We start from the raw sequence: 21674 nt of genomic DNA, 5'->3' as shown, positions 1-21674 counted from the left end.
GTACTTCTATTAGAATTTTCCATTTTGACTGACTGCAGGCATGTGGGATTCTGCTACTCCAGGAAGAGGTAAATCATGAAACAAAGTACACAACCTTCAAAAGAACATATCTTGGTATTTGAGATTGCAGCTATTTTTATACACACAACTGCTTGAGTAAATTAAACACACAACCATACACATCTACCTGCTGCTATTAAACCCAAGCCTTTTTCTACCCCAAAGCTTATCTGTTACTTGACCATGTGACGCTTGGTGATACATTTGAATACTTTTTCACTCCAATGAGGTGAGCTAACTCACAGCTGAGATAACAGCCCTTTTCTCAAATTTTAATCCCTATCTGGTTCTTTAAGTGTGATGGGTCACATGTTGGGGACATTTGCACATGAAGCCAAGGGAGGTTCACTAGCATAATAAAAAATGTTTGAAAGTAGAGAGCGTTTCTAACGAAAACGTTTTCATTAAAGCTTTGACTCATAATCCAGAGGGCTCTGATACCTCAGCTGCCACTTACAGAACACTCACCCCAGATGCCAGTGCCTTTTTGTACTAGAACTTCAGTGTTGCACCCGCTACCAACAGTTAGAGTACAGTCTTTTGTATTAAATACTGAGAGAAATAACACTCACTTAAAAAAAAAAAAATCCAATGCAGTATACTGCAACAATGCTATGAAGAATAGTAATTTGAATTTCCATTATCAATTAAAAAAAATCTTTCTGGATTATAACACTGTCAAATAAAGCAGTTTCTTGGGAATACTTTGTGAGGCTTTTTCATAGGGTTCTAAACCCAACTTAATTTACTACGATTATACCTATAAAAACATTGTAAATTTCACCGAATGGCCATATGAAAAGGGACTCTGTAAAGTGCGGTGCAGATAAAAATACAATTGGACTAGAAATATGACTAAGAGTTGGTGTGTGATGTGACATTATCTGAAGATGCATTTGTGTGATCCAAAGATGGGTGTTAAGCATGTGGGTTGAAGCTGGGATGGTGACTGATGATGTGAAGAGCAACCATCAACGGGGACTTGTGTTGTACTTTTCAAAGGAGCAAGCGATATGGCCCGTTTGCTTAGCTGTGTCTTGACTTCATCCCATCCATGGCCATTATGAAAAACACAGACACCTCTACTTGGACCTCACAAGCTCTGAATGTGAAACCAAGAAGCTGAGTCTGCCCGGACCTCTGCAGGGATATGCCAGTGATAAGGACGTTGGTATGACCTAAACAAGTATGGACTGAAAATACAGACCAATGATAACACATGATTTATCCTAACTGGTCTTCAATTTTGTGAGGCACACAGTCCTAATGCAAAGGGGAGAATTCCCATGGATACAACCCTCATAGTACGCTAATTTGGCATTATTTCTTCTTTGCATTATCATCACCACCTTTCTGAAAGAAGCTGAAATTATTAGAAAACCAAAATACACAGAGCTTGGCAAGAAAGGACTTCCTGGGTCAAAAGCACAGAAGAAAAACACCAAGATGGGGAAAGAAGACAACAGGTCTTATCTAGGACCGCTTTTCTTATCAAAGAAATACTCACTGTTCAATATTAGTACTTTCAACATTAATACATTTCTATGCTAATACAGTTACATGGCAACTCCAGAGTAATACCGAGACCTGTTTTCCAGAAGCTGAAAGTTCTCATAGTGAATGAACCTACGGAGTACACAGAATATACTGAATCATCCATGCTTGTGGTTGGGGGGGAGTATCAGTATTGTCAGACAGGGTTATAGGATAAAACCAAACTCGGAGAACATCTAATTCTATTAGCTCCTGTAACCAGAGAAAGCCAGGTCCCCTAAAAATCACAAGGCGGTATGCAAAGTAAAACGCCAGGGATATTTCCTGTTTCCGCAAAGGTCTTGTGCTTGACCCGTTAACCCTGAATTAACACACTTTTCACTAAGCCGCGACTTTCCCAGCAAGGGTGCCTTACCTTTCATAATGCCTGCGGGTGCAAGTGGCAGCGCTGGTGCTCCCAGGGTTACCACCCAACTCATCATAAATATGCTTCCACTGACGGCGGGCTGTTATCTGAAAAAGCGGCAGTGAGAAATTCAGTCTTGCACCGTACGAGATTCGCAGTGCCAGGATTCAACACATATGCAACAGGCAGAAGAGAACAACAGTCTGTCCTGGCAACCCAGAAACAGAGAAGTCCAAACGGGTCTGTGGGGAGACGCATGGGCTTCCGGGAAGATCTCACTTGTAGCACTTTTCTTTACAGTGAAAATGGAATTCCGCTTTGGGCTCTGTATTTTGTCGCCCTTACAGCATTTTTGTCCAAGATATCTCCCTGGGGATTCATGTAGTTATTTGCCCCCGAGGTCCCAAATGCATACTCTGTTCCTTTATGTAATGTGATTAAAGCATCAAAATATAGATTTCAGCTAAAATATGTCTTAGTATATCCATTTAAATGACTCAGAATTAACACTGGTTACTTGAGGGATATGGTAATGGGTGGCTGAGTACACAGGTAAACACAGAATTTCCATAAAACACACTTCTGTATCTTCTGATTTTTGAACTACTGTGATGTGTTACCTAAATTACTATACAAATTAATTAAAATGATCAAGTTGGTTATGAAATTTCTAGTCCTCTCAGGCTGTATTTCTATGCCAGCTGTGCTAACCACCAGAACAAAACCAAAATGTTAAACCGTCTTATGTCACAAGCTGTTTATTTTTCTTCACTCAGGTCAGGAAAATGGGATACTGATGAAACCCTATGAAAATTAACATATTCCAAAGTTAAAATGTAAGGTCCGTATTTCACTGAGTTGGGTGAATAAAAACAAACAGCTTGTAATATACTGAAAGGCATACTATGGTCTTGTTTTTCTTTAATTTTATTTTTATATATAAATTAAGATTTTAACAAAATAACAGATGTACGATCTGGCAAATGATTACTTTGGGGAAACCACGTCATCTAGTACATATGAGCAATCCAGTGTTTCCTTGAAACTGCAGAGACAGAGCAAGTTCTGAGATGCTTGTGAACGTCTCCAAACAGGGCTCCGAGAAAACTCTTGGTATTGGAATGTGTAGGGAGCTGGGCGTGGCATTTAAACAAGCAGAACAGGAGGCATCTTTCGAAAAACACCCGCAGAGCTGACAGCGGAGTTCACTTAGGGCTAGAGGCGTGAAAAAAAAAACTCAGTGTGTAACCAGGGGCTCCATAATTGTGAACGAAGAAGAAAAAGGGTGGTTCAATATTATAGGTTAAGTGGTACCTGTTTCAAGTAAAAAGAACCCCTTCATTTCCATAAGCCCTTAACAGGCCCAAGTAGGACCTCGCGACGATGTGAGTCGTGCATTGTTCACTTTCCCATGAGGCATTCTTAAATCAATTTGTTTCAATAGTTCTCATTAGACCTAACCACCTCTTACATCTACTAGCAGGTATAACTAAAAATCCTCCTGTATTTGTAGCTTGATTTAGATTATAATAATAAATGTTTTCAAGGCCCTTTAAAAATACTCAAAATACATATTTTGGTAATTATTTTATATTTAATTACAGCCTCCCTCCAACCTTTTACATAATACAGTTACAGGTTGGTCTGTTCTAGACCTGTGTACAGAAGAAACAGGATACCCTTCTTCCACATATCTACATTATTCCTCAGAGCTCTTTGAATATGGAGGCCCTTGGAACAAGACTGTGTGAGTTCCTGTAGTCACTTTAGAAGAAATCATCACTCTTGTCATTCTTGTATCTCTGAGTGTGCTGTATTTTCTATTTTGTAAAGAGTTTTCATATCCATGATATCATTTACTCCTCCCATCAGCCTGTGAGGCAGCCTATAGAGATCTCATTCACAGGCAAAGGAAACAAGTCTCAGAGAGGTTGCATGATTTGCCTAAGGACACACAGCCACAGAGCGGGAATGCCAGGACTCATACCAATGTCTTATGGTCCCAAGAGCAGACTTTTTTCCACTACATCAAAGCAGCCTCCATATCAGAATGACCTGGTGAATGGTGTGGCAGGGTGATAATACAGAACTCCAGGGACCTTTTGCTTCAAAGGAGGGAGTTAACTGTGGGACCCATTGCTTTTGCTACAAATTCTGAAACTCTCACTAGTGGGAAAACAGCGCAGCTAGGAGGTCAGCAAGAATCGAAGGCAGGGGGTTGGGTTAATAGCTCTCTGAGATGTTACTCTCTTAAAGTATCTGTTAGAACTGTGGTTGCTGCCACCCTGCCCACTTGGTGAACAGAGATTCACCATTAAATCATGAGTAAGTCCCAATTTGATCAGAATCTGTCTATTCACCCATGCATTCACTCACCAAACATTTATTGAACCTCTCCCATTTGTTGGGTACTGTGCCAGCAGCTGGGTGGCCACAGTGCAAACCCAGCACCTGGGATGCCTGCATCCTAGTGGCAGATTCCAAAAATCAACACATGACCGAATATATAAACAAAGGAATACTGATTGTGAAAAATATAGTGAGTAAGAGACCACTGCTGACAGGGATATGCGTGCAAACCAGCCATGCTCCCCACCCACAACCTATCATCCATACTGAGGTATGCCCTGTTAAACACTTGCCTATCACAGAAATGACAAAACTTCTTTGAGAATAAATAACGAATTATCAAAAAGAACAAAAACAAAGTCTTCCTCACACTAGGATTGAAACTGTGGCAGCAGGAAGCCAGCATCAGTCACCATTCGGCGCTAATAAGCCCTATGCAGCTGGCTAGAGGTCTGTGTTAGGCCCCTAGTAGCAGATTCTGCTGTTTAAATACGTTTTTTTTTTTTGAACCAGTGGAGAAAAGACAAGGGCTGGGCCTTTAAGGAACTGGGCTCTCTGTTTACTGAGCTTCCACTGGCCAGCCTAGATGAATCAGGCCATTTTGAGGTATTTTCTTTCCACAGGAAAGTCATAAAATGTGCTCTTTCCAACTGCTAAATGCTTTTAAGTACACAGGTCTCCTGGGTATACATCTCTCCTTTTTTTTTGTGCCCAGATGCGCTTTTAATTCAAACGCTGACCATAGGCTCTACAGCATGAAACGCCTCAATCCTCGCCTTGTCCAAACCTACAGGGGGTCGCAGAGCCCCACGAGGAGAGAGGGGAGGACAGAGCCCTCCTTCCAGGACAGCCCTGGGCACCATGCTCCCACCTGTGTGCGTCTGCCTTCTGTTCATGCCTTTTGTCATGCCTAGGCATGCATTTGCTCAGGTTCTTATTCTTATTCCCATCTAGGGGTAGGAGCAGCGTCTGCCTCCTGGTATCTGGCCCCCAGCCCCACTCAGCTGGAAAGTTTGATCTAGCTGCGGAGTCAGTTTGATCAACTGTTCATGAAGCCTCAGGCTTCCTGGTCATGTTCATGTTTCAACCTGACCCATTATTTTAGGTTTTTAAGGATACAAAGAACTCTGGCTCTCTACTTCCTAAAGAAAAACTCCATCCACGTGGTGACGTCTTTCCATTGTGCTTCCCCTGTCCCCCCTCAAGGGCCTCACTTAGACAGTAGGGATTCTTGACAGCCTGTCTTCTGCTGCTACTGTTCTAGGGCCTGTACTGGGTACAGAGGTCCTCCTTAGTGTGGATAAGACCCAAGAAACTGTGAAAAGCACTCTACACCTGTCATATTCACAAAGTTCTCATTCCTTATAAATAGTTACCCCTCTGTTTCCAAGGACCTCGCTGCCCCTCCCCGTGGATACCAAAATTCATGAATGCTCAAGTTTCATATAAAATTTGCATATAACCTATGTACATCCTTCTGTGTACTCTAAATCATCTCTAGATGAGCTATAACATGAAATACCATGTAAATGCTGTATAAATAGTTGCCAGTGCTTCACAAATTCGAGTTTTGCTTTTTGGAACTCTTCTGGGATTAATTTTTTTTTTTTTCTGATCAAAGATTGGTTGAATTTTCAGATGTGGAACCCACAGATACAGAGGGCAGACTGGAAAGTGGTTTTTAGACTCTCTTTAGAATTCAGGTGGTGTTTTAAAAGTGGCCTGAAATTAACTCTCAACAATGCCAGTCCTTGAGAAGAAAATGGACCCAGTGAGTAGGAAAGGAATCTGTCCCTCCTCTAATTTTATCTGATGAAAATGTTCTGTTACTTTAAAAAAAAAAAAAACTGGAAAAATATTTTAACCCCAAACAGTCTTGGAGCCTTGATTTTCCTACCTTTGGAGTCACTAAGATGAAATACTTTTGGTATTTTGTGGCCTGGTGAGGAAAGTCATTGGAAAACTTTTAGGACAACAGCGCATCCACTATGGCGTGACTTTGTAAGAGTGTGCAGGATGCGGTTAGGAAGTCAAAAGGAGTTCGCCTGTGAGCAGTGTTGCCCGCGCTGTTGTGAGAAACAGCCTTTTTTCTCAGGACACCTTGAGGGCGGACTGAATTCAAGGAAGATGACTTTTTTTTCCTGGTAGTACTCCAGGAACTGGAGCCTTTCAAAGCTACATGACATCATCTTTGGCCTTGAGAATTTTGAATTAAGCAAGAGGCTTTGTCTGTCCAGAGAACTAGGGTTAGATTCAGAGGATGTCTTGAAATGATGTCAAAGCCAGAATCTGATGTCAAGGCCTAATCCTTCCAGCAAGAAGACAAGTGGCTTCTTCCAGTTGTGAGATAGTGGTCCTGTCTCACCCCTGGGGAGAGGCGGGACTGCGAGCTGGCATTCTTAGAAGGCAACACACTTGCTCTTGCGTGGTCCTCTGCCTCTAGGATAAGATTTACTCAACCCATTTCCCAACTCTACCTCTCTCCAAATACTGCCTCTGGCTCGCCAGCAAATGTTTAGCCAAATGGAAATCACTTTAGCAAACCACCATCAACATGCTGCATCCTGGTAATACCCCAAGCTACTCTGCAAGCTTTAACTACTTCACCAGGCACTGAAGTGAAGACCTTCTTAGCTCATCAGCAAAACTTTATTCAGTTCTGTCTCCTCCACTGTAGGTGACCCAGACTCTCAAATGTTTGGAAGGAGAAATCAGATATATGATTGTTAAAGAAGAGGTCTCATTGCCAACCAATCAAAATGCCAAGATGATGTGTTTTAGGAAATCAAATCCATTCAATATGTTTATGATCTCTAAACCTAGGGATGCAGAGACATGATACATATTTCTAGCAAAAGCAGAAGAGGCCAAGAGAACAGAACATAGCTATTAGTTGAATGCTATAAAGGCTTAAAATAGAACTTCTGCTCTTTTTTAAAAAAAAAAATTCAATTTGAGGGCTGTGAAGGACTAAAATGAAATAATCCATAATCCACAATTCAAACCAGAAGGTTTGGAATAGTTTATAACCACAAACAAAAACAAGCCAATTAAAATGGCCTCTTCTTATAACCAGAAGGAATTCCAGAGAGATCTCTTTATCCAATCACAAGTTAACAGCAGAAGAAATACATATACAGAATTTAAACTTGCAAGTTTTTACTATTACTGAGTATTTACATCTTCCAGACTTCTTGACCCATCTTCTAAGGTCACACATTTTTCTCAAGAATCAGAAAATCTCAACTGGTTAGTTGGTATATCAGGTAAGGTTCGTATTAAGGTCAAAGAAATGACTGAAAGATGCTACCAATGAAGGTAGGTTATTAGATCTTTTCTTTCCCCAAAGCATCACCCCCAAAACATAAAAATATACATAAGAGACTGCTGAGGATGCAAAGCACAAAGAATTTATAAATCTCTTTCTCCTAGTGATGATGTTACAGAGGTTGAGATAATTGTGCACAAAATTCTCAGCAGTTCAAAATTTGAAGAATGCCAGGATGACCCCATTCAACTCATTTCATCTCCTTGTGCCTCAGTTTCCATATATGGAGCAGGGCAAGGATCTTTTTCTGCACAAATGCCAATTCATGAAAAATAAAAATGTGAGGGGGTTACACTTTTCCTTATTCAAAATGAAAATAGCTCATCAAGTCCCAATTTAGATTGCCACTTTACCAAATGGAAAAATAATCGTTGGAAACTTTGTGCTGCTTTTGAGCCAAGGAATGTTAATATTCTGGCATGTTTATCGTGTTTATTTAGTAATAGCCTGAAGACAACCTTCTAATCTTTGATACTTAGATGGGGGCCGCATTTTGAAGCTAGGAGTCCTGAAGTTTAATAATAATCATTGTTACCATTAGCTTTGAATTAACAGAATCTGGGCAGTTTTGTTTTTGTTTTTTTTTTTAAAGAAAAGGATTCTCAAATTCTAAGGCCCAGGCCCCACTCTAGAGTTAATATATGAGAGACCTAGAAAACTACTTACACTTTAAAATTCCCCATTGAAAATTTGAGCTGCAGTTCTTGAGTAGCCTCTGGGAACCACTGATCTAGAAGATTCCAAGATCTCTTTTGAGCTCTAAATGACAAGTCTACACTTGCTTCTGATAGCAGATGATCTCACAGATAAGTATCCTCCAGTAAGGCCGTGATGACAACTTAAGCCCTCAGACTTTGGATATTATTATTATATCTCCTGGGCTGACTTCAAAACTGAATCCTCACTGAACATCTCACAATTTTATTAGTCAAAATATACTAAAGAGAAATGTTTTCTATACTTCAGAGGTTCAAAAGCTTAAAGGTAAAATCAGAGTGGCAAACTCAAGGGCCTGCAGGGCCAACAGGTAGTATGAGGCAGTTTTTAGAAAGGAAGGAGGGAAAGAAGGAAAGAAAAAAGGATGGGAAAAAAATCCCACCAGTTGGTTTTATTCAGTTTATGGCCTCAAATATAGATTTTATAGTGAGACAGTCACACAGATTCACTGCTTGAGATGAGATGGAAAAATGTGGCATATTGTGAAGAATGCAGGGACCCAACAAAGGATGAAGGAGCTGAAGGGTGAAGTGGAGAGGAAAGGAGGAAAAGGACAGCCCCACAGGTCACCAGTCCCCTTTGTGGCTTGGCTCAAGAGACGTGAAGCACATAACCAGATGGAAAGCAGGTGCCAGTCTGGTCTTTCATGTTTCCCAGCCCAGTCTTTCTCTCCACTCTGTCTAGCACAATACAGGGCAGGCAGTACAGGTGGCAAAACATAACACTTAACTTGCTGTCAATCTTCATGATCCCAACCCCTCACTGCCAGCATCCAAGGACCTCCTTCCCTAGGCTCCATCCTTCCCTCTGAATTCCCCTTCATGGTCATTTATCCCAGCCACCTAGTGACTCTAAGTTACTCAAACTTGCTATACCTAACTTCATTCTACCTACATAGTTTGTTTCCCCGTTTGATTGTCTCATCCTTAGAAGACCATAATCTTTCACATCTAAATTCCATCCGTTCTCCAATATTCTGCTAAAGTGGCATCAGACCTGTCAGTCTTTCTTTCTCATCTCTAAATGAGGAAGTACTTTACCCAAGCAGCGCAACTGATCTTCTCCCACTATGTCTTACAACTGATGCCTTTCCTGGGTGGTAAGCAACTGGAACCCCTAGCCTAAATATTTTTATGTTCCCCAGAGTGTCTAACACTGCATATTATACTTCTAAGATGCTCAATAAATATGTGGTCAGGTGATCTGCTGATTGTGTGATCATTCAGTCATTCATTCAACAAAAGAATAATCACTGTTTGTTCAAAGAGTGCTGCAAATGCCTTGAAAGTCATCAGAAAGTTTCTTTTATATTTTCTACACCAGTCTGCTGTTGCTCGTTAAAAAAAAAAAAAAAATTCTGGTGCAAATACGTAAGATACAAAAGCAGGAAAAACTGATTCAGTGAAATTTTCTGGCTCTCTCCCTATCAGTGAGTAACAAAAAAATTCCTGGGTTTCAAAAGACATTTCATAATGTTATGCAATATCATGTAACTATCTGCAGTCAGAGTTCGTAAGAATGTGTATTCCTATTCTGAACATTAAAGGTTAGACTTAAAAGTCTGGGCTACGGGGTGGACTGCTAAATTTATGAGACTAACACTGAATAAGTTATCATCTTTTTCACATGCACGAAAGCTATAATTAGCTCAAGATTTTACAAAACTATGAGCCACAGTGGGAAGGAGTAAATCTCCCTGCCTTATCAACAGATCCAACCAAGTGAAAAACTACATTATTTATTTTTCAGTGGTGCACTCAGTAAAACAGAAATTTTAAGCAAATTATATCTATGAAATACATGTTTAAATATACTTCATATAAGTATCTGACTTCCTTATAAACATGTATTGCCTATATATAAACATTTTACATGCATATAGACTCACAAAGAATTCTTAGAATACCAGATTATTAATTATAGATTAATACCAGATTACCTGACTCACGTATTGCTTGCCATCTTTTTCCCATCCCAAGCCCCTGACATCAAACCCTCGTATTAGTTTGTGGAATAAAATGCTATATCTGGCAAGAAACACTAGTTATTATTTTGGGTTAAAATGAGTTTCATTTTCTTGACTTTCTGTCTCTGGCATCTTACTTTGATACAGAGATATACCCCAGGTTACTCTGTAAGGAAAAAAAAAAAGAAATAATGTCTTCAATTGTAGAAGAAACTGCACAACTCAACCTGATCACTATGTGGAGGAGAAAATCTTTCCAATGACGACATCTTCCTATGTCACGTGATTTTATTACAGATGTCATCTCTGTATGCTACATTAGTGCAGCTCTTTCTTCTTCTTTTCAAGATTCTAATCTGAGTCTGTTGCTCTAACATTTTATCGGTTCAAAATTCATGCTGTAAAAATCCGTGGCCATCAAATTTTCCTGTAAGCTAAAAATAACCCATTCCTGTCAGTTAGAATTAGCTGATAAAGAGTGTCAGAGCCTGTTCTGAGTAAGTTTGATAACTTCCTGTTTATGCGGCACTGACCCTTGTCTAATAAAGCTTCTCTGCTCTAGAATGAGAGGAGATTCTGCTGCATTCTATTCCTTAATGGCCAATACTGATTACTTTTGAAAGCCTTTAATACATTTCCCATATTAGACATGAACAGATGTCAGGTATGTTGCCAAGGGAAATTTCTTTTATGCAATCTTGGCTTGTTGTACAATAATAGCCCTTTCTCAACATGGGAAAAAATTACAGACCTAACTAATTTCCCTGACAGGGGAGAGTTACATATGTTTTCCACTTGTAGTTTTTACGACAAGTTTACAATTTTGCCAAACCTGGAACTAATTGGGACTGCTTCCAAAAGCGGCCCAATAAACCCCCAAAAGCGTACAGCCATTTGAAAAGGCAGTCAGTGACGGTCATGTTTGCATTTTCTCCATTTTGGTCAAAGCAGGGTGGGGGTAGGGAGAGTTAGATTGCAAAATTATTTCATTTAAGTTGCTTAAACACTTACTGTTTCATATCCTCCCAGTTTTTGAGCAGCTTGAAACATAGTCCAAAGGTTAACTGTTAGAGGGACAATAAGTATTTAGATAAGCATTGCATTAACATATTTCCAAGAAATGTCAATTAAAACATTTTGTTTTGTTTTTTCAATGAGAAAGAGAAATAAAAAGAAATATTAACGTAACCCAGAGAGCTAAGTTCTTGGGAAACAATTTGCCAACGGGTCTTCAACAACAGGGTATATTAGTACCACTTAAAATATTTCTTAAGAAACAGTCACAAATACGGAAACAGTTCTACTTTTAGGATAAAGGACAACACAATGTTTAGTCCTGTTGCCATCAGCAGACCAAGGGAAGCTACGTTACAGCCTCCCTGAGAAAAGCATGGGATTTCAAAACAGGGCTTGTCTTGTAGAACCCTTAGAAAGCGGCCATTGATTAAACAGTAATATGTAATGCCTCCTTCAGAGAAGAGCTCTCCATAATCAATAAATACCAGCCGCTTTAATATATGATTACCTTCACAGAACTTCTGACGGCAGCAGTATATTAAAAGCTCATAGCATATTTCACTATCGCATGGTGCCTTGCGCTGAGCAGGTAAGTAAGTCACCCTTGAGGGTGCGGTGATACAACCAATCAAAGGAAAAGAAGATCGTTCATTCCCAAAGGAACTGAGAAATGTGCCCACCTCGTCCCCTAACTTACTTGCCCGTGTGACGGTGCAAATACGTATTTTTAAAAACAAATCTCTCTTCACAGGGTGTGCGTATGTTTATGCTGTTCATCATCTATGCCAAATTCCTGGTAACCCTGTTCATTTGTACTAAATAGCATGGAATGGGACTGCTGTGGATTTGATTCTTTCATAAGAGGGGAAAATTGAACTTCACGTAATTCTTTGGTAAAGGATATGAAGAATAAAATTAAAAAAAAAAAAAAAAAAGGCTCTTTGACACAACACTTTCAAAAAGCCTCACTGAACCTTGCACTGTTTCAAAGCTATCAAGAGGCCTGCCTCAGCCTTGATTTAATCTGAACCAATGCATAATGCAACAAAGCTGTTCATAGTACATTAATTTTACTTCTATTTCAAGCAGCCAGTTTTCAGACAAACATTGTAATCATTTGTAGTTATATAAGTTTATAATGGCTGCAAGTGTTCTCTTGCAATCAGTGCCAATTGCTATTAGGTATGTAAATTGTTATGTAAAACATACAGGTTTGACATTCTTCATCAGAATGACACATGGTTTTAATCTAGGAAGATACATTTGGAGAAAATACTATTTCAAACCAGGGGCTCATCGCTTTGTATACCACAAAATCCAGACAGAGGTAAAATATATACTCAGTTGTGAAATCAGGACAGGGTCTGGGTTTCTTCTCTTTTTATATGGAATTCTGCTCAGCCGTGAGTTCCCTGTTCTTCTCTAAAATATATGATGACGCTTACACGTACATGTCAAAGTAATTCAAAATTGGGCCCTCGGTTCAAATTTGTGTATTTCTTGTTTCCTCTGAAGTCATCAGGTCTTTGTTATCTCTTAACAAATTTGGGGCTTAGGAAATATGTTTTCTCTTTGTGGTTGTTTTGTCCATCTTGAAATGTCCTCCTTTTAAAAGCTGTCTTTTCACAGGCAACATCTGTGCCTGATAAAACTACGTCATGTTATTATCTCAGAAGAAAGGCGTTACAGACACTCAAGATTGACAAAACAGAAAATGAGAAACTTTCAACATGTCTATTTCCAGTCATAATCAGTGGATTCAAGCCTATAAATATCTCACTGCAACTGCCCCAGAAGGGAACAATGTAGCAGAAAGAGGCAGGGGGAAGAAATTCCTGGCCTGGATGATTTGTAGATTTAGTATAAACAGAGTATCATCCCCAGTAGAGGATTTCAACATAAGCCTGAGTCAAAAATTTCCAACCCCCAATTCAAAGAATCTGAGTAGCTTTGATATTTCAGAAATGAAAACAAGTATACTTACTCTGTTTAAAACCTAAATAGGGTATTCGTTCTATTGGCGTCTTTCTTTCTTTCATGTATTTATAAAGTGCCACCAGGAAGGCCTGCTCGTCGGCCCTACACTCTTCACCAATGGCAACCTTTGGTTTTTCTTCATTGGAGACTTTTTTACAATTATTATGGTTATTCTTCGGTTTGTTCAAGGCTGACCTAGCCTCACATTTTACCTGGAAAAGGGGGAAAAGAAAAAAAAAAAGGGCATGTCAAATCCAGCACAGCTCTGGGATTCCTACAGGGACATAGTTAGAGACATCGTCCACTGAGTGGGAAGGAGGGGAAACCAGGAAACCATCCTGGCCCTGAAATAGCTCCTGGAGCATCACAGACCATGGATGGTGAATTTCTGAGAAGGGCCGGAATCTGTGGTAGGCTTTGGGGTACTATAACCTTGGTCACAACTACTCAATGCTAGACACGAACCGTCACACACAGTATGTAAACAAACGGATGAGGCTGTGCTCCAGTAACATCTTATTTATAGAAACAGGTGGTCAGTGGGCCATGGTTTGCCAAATTATGCCAGCCTCTTTTAGACTCCTTACCAGCATGTTGATGTGAAACCAGAAAGTGTTTACACCTGCTGGGACCACTCTCCTGTCTCTTTATACACTTTATTTTCCTAAGGGGTACCAGTGGTTACTGTCATCATGGAAGGAACCCTGAGTTCTTAGTAAGAGTCCCAGGTTCTGCACTTTGGATCAAGATGAAAGGCAAGTGCATTTCTTCATAGTAAACTGATCTTGTTGCAACTCTTCCCAGCAACCTGGGAAAACAGGCCAATGTTGGCTGATGTCGGGAGCACCAGCAGAGTGTCCGCCATCCGTCACCAGAGCGTGATGCCCAGACACACCCCCAGTAGGAAACCAGACACCCCCCTCTTTAATGAGGGTGCCTAGCTTTTCAGTCAGCTCTGAAAATCTCGTAGATGTTAAGTGGCCACAAAGGAAAAAGTAGAGGTCAAGTAAAAACCCAGGAGGAGTAAGTGAAAAGCTTCAGAATTAAAAAAATAAATGGTGGTAAATGGGCCACATGGAGCAGCTAACCCCACGCTCCCGCCTCACTGCCATGTTCTACAAGAGGCCTTTGATGGTTGTTAAATAATGCGCTAAGGTGCTGAGCTGTTTTAACTGTCAAAGGGGGAAGTACAAAGGGTCAAGCTTCGAGTTCAAGTGCGCCCACGGGGAACGAGCAGGTTCCAATATTCTTTACATCTCCTGACCTAACATCGGCGAGGAGAGGACGAGTGCCCAGGAAATATGGTGAATTAACATGTCCCACTCAGTTGACAAGGTTTTCCATCTCAGATTCCTGACCCCTCTCTGTCCTTCCATTCAGATTCTCCTTTGCAAGCACTAAGAACATAAAAGGCTATGCTTATTTATTAAAGGGAAACATCTCCTCTACAAGGGTTTTCTTTATTGCTTATTCTCTCACAGGAACACACCAGTTTAATATCTAGGTGGGTCCTGAAAAAAATAAATAAATAAAACTTCCTGCACAACTCATTCAACCAGGCCTCTAGATAAGATTTTCATTTTTAAAGAGCAGTGGAAATGGGATGAAAACATTTTCCCATGTAGGATTTCTACTCAGAGTTATTTTCAAACTTTAGTACTTTGTAACATTAGATTAAGGCGAGCATCCTGGGAAACTTTATGTTGTCATCATTTTTCACTGCCAAATTTTAGATTGTTGAGTCTAAAGTTCTGATGAAATCTATAATTTAACAGCTCTTTGAAATCATAAAAATCACTCCAGTTCTAATCTGTATTGCTTCCTGGCTTTTTCTGAGTGCTTACTATTTAGTCCAGCTCTATTCTAAGCCCTTTTTTGGTGTTATCTCCTTTCATGCTCATGACCCTAACAGGGCAGGTTATCACCCTCCTATCAGAGATGGGGAAACTGAGGTACGAGAGGAAGAGTAACACGTCCAAGACCATAGGATCGCGTCCAGCATCCAGGTTCGTAAGTAGTGAGTCAGGGATTTGAACCTTAGCAGTCTCAACCCACTCCAGTATTCTTGCCTGGAGAATCCCATGGACAGAGGAGTCTGGTGGGCTACAGTCCCTGGGGTTGCAAAGAGTCATACACGACTAAAGTCACTCAGCACGGCATGGCATGGCAGTCTCACTCAAGGACTTATGGTTTTAAACACTATCTTTTACTGACACTCATAAAAATATTAAACTGATAGTTAAAATGTTGTTATTGTTCAGTTGCTCAGTCATGTCTGACTCTTTGCAACCCCATGGACTGCAGCACGCCAGTCTTCCCTGTCCTTCACTATCTCCTAGAGTTTGTTCAAACTCATGTCTATTGAGTCGATGATGCCATCCAACCATCTCATCTTCATGCCCTCTTCTCCTCCTGCCCTCAATCTTTCCCAGCATCAGGGTCTTTTCCAATGAGTCAAAACATTCTTCCAATTAAAAAGTGTATCTTATTACTAAGCATTACAAAACCTATAGCTTAGAAATGTGATCTACCAAGTGAGAAGTAGAAGATAAAGCTAGGTGGTTTCTAGAGTGTAAAGAGCTCCATTCCTTCTGTTGTGTGTCGAGCAAAGGGAAAGAAACCAGCGTGAATGGAGTAGCCACAGTGAGCTGGGAACAGCGCCGTGGGCTTCATACAGGCATCCCTGAGTCCCATTTTACAGGGGAGGAAACTGAAGCTCAGCGAGGTGATGTATTTTGGCGTGTGGCTAGGGTCAGGTAGAACTCGGAGTCTAGAACTCAGATCTCCTCACTCTAAACCCTTTAAAAACAGCTTTGCATATAAAATCAGGCTGAATCTTAAGTTTGCAGTGAGAATAGGCCAGAAGTTAAGGGAGTATGAGCTTAGCCCCTCAGTGTCTAGGGAGCTGCCTCACCCATGCAGAAACAACCAGAGATAAAAGGCGGCATGGAGAGCTCACGCGAACCCAGCCCAGAGTCACGAGACCCCCAACGACAGGAAAGGCTCCAGGTGCAGCCTGGCTGCCGCCTTCTGGATTGCATCCTGAGCCTCAGGGAGCTCCTTCTTGAGTCTGGGGGATTTGTAAGACACGAACAGCAGTTTCCCTTCACAGACTGACTGCGTGCATTTCTCAACATACATGAGCCCTCTAGAGGATAACCTTGTTTCTGGGTAGGACCAGGTCAAGTTCCTTTGTACAATTTTTCACACTTACCGGAAACTGTCTCAGCATTTTAAGCTACTGAAATATTACACGGGAACTAGTCTTCATGTAGACCTCGAGAAAGCCCAGCCTTTTGATGGTAACAGGTAATTACTATAGTCTGTTTTTCCTGACCTGAGCGCCTTACACTTGTCGAGTTCACTAAGAGCTTTGGGGTTTCCAGAGTGATTGAGGAAGTGCTAATTAAAGGATCCACATTTAATGTTTGCAGTGAACCACCACCTATTTGATATTAACCACATCCTTTCACTGGATTGAGCTGTAACTAATCCAGCCTTCAACCGAGGCAGCAGGATGTGCTGAACCAGCAGGAAAAGAACGAGAGTCTAATTTCTATTTGGTCACTAACTTCCTTGGAAATCCTCATTTTCCTCCCCAAGAAAGCAAGAAGAATAATCCCCGGGGTAAGTTCGTAGGACCAAATGGGATGAAAAATACTGAAAATAATGAAAGCATCACATTTGTAAAATAGTGAAAGTATGTTGGTGATTTCAATGAAAGAACATACTGCAGTTTCCCTTTCCAATGGTCGTTTTAGAATGTAAGCCACCTGTTGTGTACTTCTGGCCATTGCAAAGTGCTTACAGGATGTGAAAAGTCATTTGCCTTCTATCAACGGAGGCCTTTCATTTGAGAGCCAGGCTAAGAAGACTTCTCTTATATAAGTCACCATGTGAATAAGTTTTTTGCCCCAGACCTGGATTTGGGTAGGACATGTTCTTGTCATCTTCAGAGAACTGGTAGCCTCTTCTCCATGACTCTGTCATTGTAAAGCCATGCAGTCTCTGTCCCCTGGAAAACACAGGCTTGCAAAGTTTTCATGTTCTCACTGAAAGAGGGCAAACTCTGGATGGCGACAGGCAAATTAACTTGACCTGCTTTTCCAGTCATGCAGACAACAGACTGAGTGGGTTCTTACTTTGATAGCACTTTGCTGCATGGAGCTGCAGAAAGCTGGTACTTATCCATAGTTAGAAGTGGTCTGTTTGAGGCACGTCTGAAAAAAACAGCCACACAGGTCTTGGTTAAAAAGCCCAACTGCCATCTGCAACGTTGCTTCCAGTTCAGCAACTGATCAGACGGTCACAGGCTTGTAACCTCTCCTGTAGTATTTCCTGAGAAGAGACCACTCCAAGACACACATGCCTTTTGCATGGTTTTCCTGGCCCCAGATGTGGCTTGCTTATTCTGCAGGGACTTTGCCTCCATTCGTCAGTGACAACAGAAGCCCACCATACTTCATAGTTACCAGCCTCTCTCTTCTAGGTGAAGTGGTCTTTCCAGACCCAGTGGAAGCAGCCAAGGCAGGACTGTAATCCAAGACTCCCAAGAAGAGCAAGGCATTCAGACTGGTCCCTGGGAGCTGACGGCAGAGTGACGTTCATCCACTCACCACTGATATCTGTGATGGAAGGGCAAGCCTCCTCCTTGTAGAGATGCTGAATGGCAGTGCTGATGCAGGGCAGATGGAAAGGGTCACTTAGAAAACCAAGGCTAGACTACCATTCCTCCTAAGAAGCAGGTGAGCAGCAAATACAGTCTCCAGTTTTCTTCAGTTTTGTGGGTCCCAGTATGAGTCCTGAGCTGCCTTCCATGGAAGGAGAGGCACTGTTCTTTCAGGTCAATTGTGTGAGTTCTGTAAAACTCCCAGAGGCATACTGCGGTGGTGGCTGCAGATGACTCGAGAAGGAGCTTCATCCTGCTGGGCTCAGGTGCAGCACGTGCTGGGATAAACACATGACATCACCTTAGAGGTATGGGGCAGGGCTCCAACACGAGACGTTGTCAGTACAAGCTCTGCTGAGGGCTATGATCTGTCTTGGCTCCATCCTGCAGTATCTTGCAAGCCACATCATAGGGAATAAACTGTTCCCGCTGACATCCTTCAAGATCACAGAAGCCAAAGTCCTGGATAGGTACTTGTAGGGCCAAGATGTCCCAATTACGGGAAAATGTCACCCTCGGTATCCACATGGACTCACTCGCAGGAGGTCAAAGGAATAGAACAAAAATAACTTTAGGCAAAAACAGATTGGTTTTTAGCCAGAAAATACACATTTCTACTAGGTGATCTTTTTAACCCTTTGCAATTTTGAAAGTCCTCAGAACTTCCCGATGAAACAGTCATGCTTGAAGATAAGATACAGAATGTGAATGTCTGTGATTTGCTTCTTTACACTGGAAGAGAAGTGGAGGGCATGGCAGAAAAACAGGCAACTGCCAACACAGAACTGAAGTCATGGTTTTCCACATCAGGATCTTCTAGATTCACTAAAAATGCTCCCATTTTTCTAAGTTTAGTCCTTGGATCTGGAAATGTGGTGTCAGTTGAGTTCTGGGCTTCAATTCAGGTCTTAAAGGGGCTATTGCTGTCTTTGGCACAGAAACGACACCTAAACGCAAACACCCCGTAAACGGAATCATGGAAATACGATCCAAGCCCACAAAAGTGAAAAAGATAAGCCTAAAAATATGAAGTGACACTTCACCCTTCGCGGTGCTAAATTCTTTAGGCATGCACTTTCAAGATTCCTAAGAATGCTAAGGCAAAACGGCCCCAGGTCCTGAAAGAGAGTCTAGAATTTGGACTTCCATTCTGCATGACGAATGATCTTTAAAAACATACATTTGTATACAAGTGTATGTATACATGTAAGGACTGAGTTACGTGTCTTTAATCCTAAGGTCAATTAGAGGGGACGTGGAAAAAAATAACTTGAAAAAAGAAATTCATTCTAGCCATTTCTAATTCCATCCAGTTTTCATCTCTGAAGCATATTTAGATGAATACATTCAGAAAGAGGACGGCTCATCCAGTCTATTTTTGATACCAGCAGAGTAAACTATGCCATTGTGTCACCTACTATGAAATCTCAGCCTCAGTGACGTGGGCGCTTAATCATCTGTCCTTTACCCAACCCTCCGAGCCGGGAGGTGGGAAGTCTTTCTGTTGACTAATCAAAATGCCTCCACTGCCCCCTCCCCCAGCTCCCCCCTCAACCCCCGCCAGGGGAGGGGGGTGGCAGGAACAGGCACAGCAGAGAGCTTGAATACCAAAGTCAGATTCTGAATTGAAAACTGCCACCAAGACACAGGCGCAGAGAGATAAAGAGAAAAGGGGAAAAATAAAAAAGATGCAGCAAAAAAGAATACCAACGAATACTGGGGAGCCAAATGACTGTACCTTGGCAACGGACTTGCCATCGGAATTGTTGTTGGGATCTTTACCACCACTGAAAGAGTCTCTTCTTTGTGGGCATGGCTTCTTTTTGCGTGGTCTGCCTTTAAGATTTGGCGCTGAAAACAAATGGAGAACAATTGAGAGGCATTTTCATTTGCGTGGGTTTCCTTATTAAAAACTGAGACACTCACTCCAGCGGCACCCTCTAATTGTTCTGAGAAATGTACACATCTGCGGTAGCCAAGCCTCCTTTCAGACGTCCGTCTCTGAAGGGCTGCGTCTACATAGCCTCTGCACTTCTGGACACGTTTCCCAAAGCTAACCTGTTACACTGGAACACGTCTAATTAATGTAAATACAATGAAGCCCTCGGCTTTAAAGGATGATGATAAGGAAAGCGCACTTCCCTGTTGTTACACAAGAAACACACACTGGCCTTGAAAGACAGCCCTGAGCCAGGCTCATTCTTTGTGTTTTGCTTTGTATCTTGTTTTCAGAAACCCAAGTGATATGCCAGCCCGTTATGGCATCATAGTAATGTAACATTTGAAAACCTCTCTTTTCAAAAGTGGAAAGGTAAGCATTTTCTCAAAGTATGATACAAATAAGTAAGGGAGAGCTGTAGACAGAGGCATTCACAATAATCTGAAAAATATTACCAAATGTATTTACTAACAGTATTGCAACTAGCATGTTTCAGATCTCAGTGAATCTGGCAGGTACATTTAAGGCAGTATGCTCTTTTTCTTTTCAATATATATATATACTTTATGAAGATCTTGAGGGTTATTTAAAATAACTTCCAAAGATCATACTGGAGTTAGCCTGATTCCGTGGAGATTATACTTTTTAAAAGCCACAGACAAGACACAAATCAAAGTTATATTTCATCTTGGATGCTGAGGTTGAATCCCTTTAAGATCCATAAAAGAAGGAGAAAAGGAAAGAAAAAAAAAAAGGCTGCTGTTTATTGAGTGCTGCTATGACTCTCCGGCATCAGTTTTCACATTTAACTTCACCAGTTACCCAGTCAAGCAAAATTAAAACAAACCAACTAACCGGCTAGCCCTTGAAGAATTTCAAACTAACCAATTACCCCCTAAGCAATTTCTTTAGGCCCTTTCAAGGTACCACACTTTTTTTTTAATTATTATTGCTTTAAGGTATGATTATGGCCATGCGAAATCTGAACAACTCCAACCCTCTTAATTGTTGTTAATCTTACTTATGTCATGCAGTTAGCCAGTGGTTTTAGGACACAGTACATCATACTCATCTTACAAACACAATTAATCCCACTAATTTGATTTTCTACTGTGGATAACAGTCTTGCTGTTGAGAAAGCGCCATAAAGCAGAGCTGCCTTTCAAATCAGGCCAAAGTTTCAAAAGTGGTTTTGGGGCTCAGACTCCCGGCTTCCCAAATCTGCTCTCCTCTCATCTCCCCACAATGTCTGTCTGAAAGCCCATCTCAGAAAGCGATCCTGGCATTACCAAAGGGATACAAACTCACAAACAGAAAATCAAGCAAAGAGAAAGCGGCGATTACCCATTCCAGTCGGCAAACATCTGCTTGATGATGTCTGTGCTCATGAAAGCTACAGCATGTGACTGCTCCCCGGCCCCACGTCCCTGGAAGTCTCCACTCGACTTGGTGTGGATGTCAGCTTCCCTCCGAATGCGAGCTGCGAGGCTCAGCGCTCTGCTTACAACTCCCCTCCCCCGGCAGCTCCATTACTCATGTAAACACAGCAGTGACTAGCACGGGGTGTGTGGGATGAGCTCCGAGGGCTTGGCTGGAGTTGCCAGACTGGCAGGCAGGGCTCGCCTCTCTCCACCTCCCCGAGTGGGGTGGGTGACTTCATCCTGCCTGTTCTGTGACTCCTGACCTCCAGCTCCCCTGTCAGAGCCCGATGCCACCTTCCATGAACTGATGAGGTCCTCTGCCTGGAGCCAG

General features: G+C 41.5%; 1 protein-coding gene across 2 annotated transcripts in view; it reads right to left on the bottom strand.

Annotated features, from left to right (window-relative positions):
• Positions 1-583: 583 nt before the first annotated feature.
• The window catches only part of ARID5B (AT-rich interaction domain 5B), a 147445-nt gene continuing 126354 nt past the window's right edge, over positions 584-21674 (bottom strand). Inside the window, exons 5-8 of one of the 2 annotated variants that reach the window (XM_045165541.1) lie at positions 19722-19834; positions 13322-13526; positions 11332-11384; positions 584-2067 (exon numbers count right to left, since the gene is read on the bottom strand). In XM_045165541.1, coding sequence (XP_045021476.1) covers positions 1966-2067; positions 11332-11384; positions 13322-13526; positions 19722-19834 — 473 coding nt within the window. In that variant the 3' untranslated portion in view covers positions 584-1965. Of the gene's footprint in view, positions 2068-2871; positions 3176-11331; positions 11385-13321; positions 13527-19721; positions 19835-21674 lie in introns of those variants that run through there. The other variant, XM_045165542.1, reaches the window with a different exon arrangement.

This window comes from Bubalus bubalis, chromosome 4 (assembly GCF_019923935.1).
Source record: "Bubalus bubalis isolate 160015118507 breed Murrah chromosome 4, NDDB_SH_1, whole genome shotgun sequence".
Lineage (NCBI taxonomy): Eukaryota > Metazoa > Chordata > Mammalia > Artiodactyla > Bovidae > Bubalus > Bubalus bubalis.
This window is presented reverse-complemented; position numbering and strand designations above follow the sequence as displayed.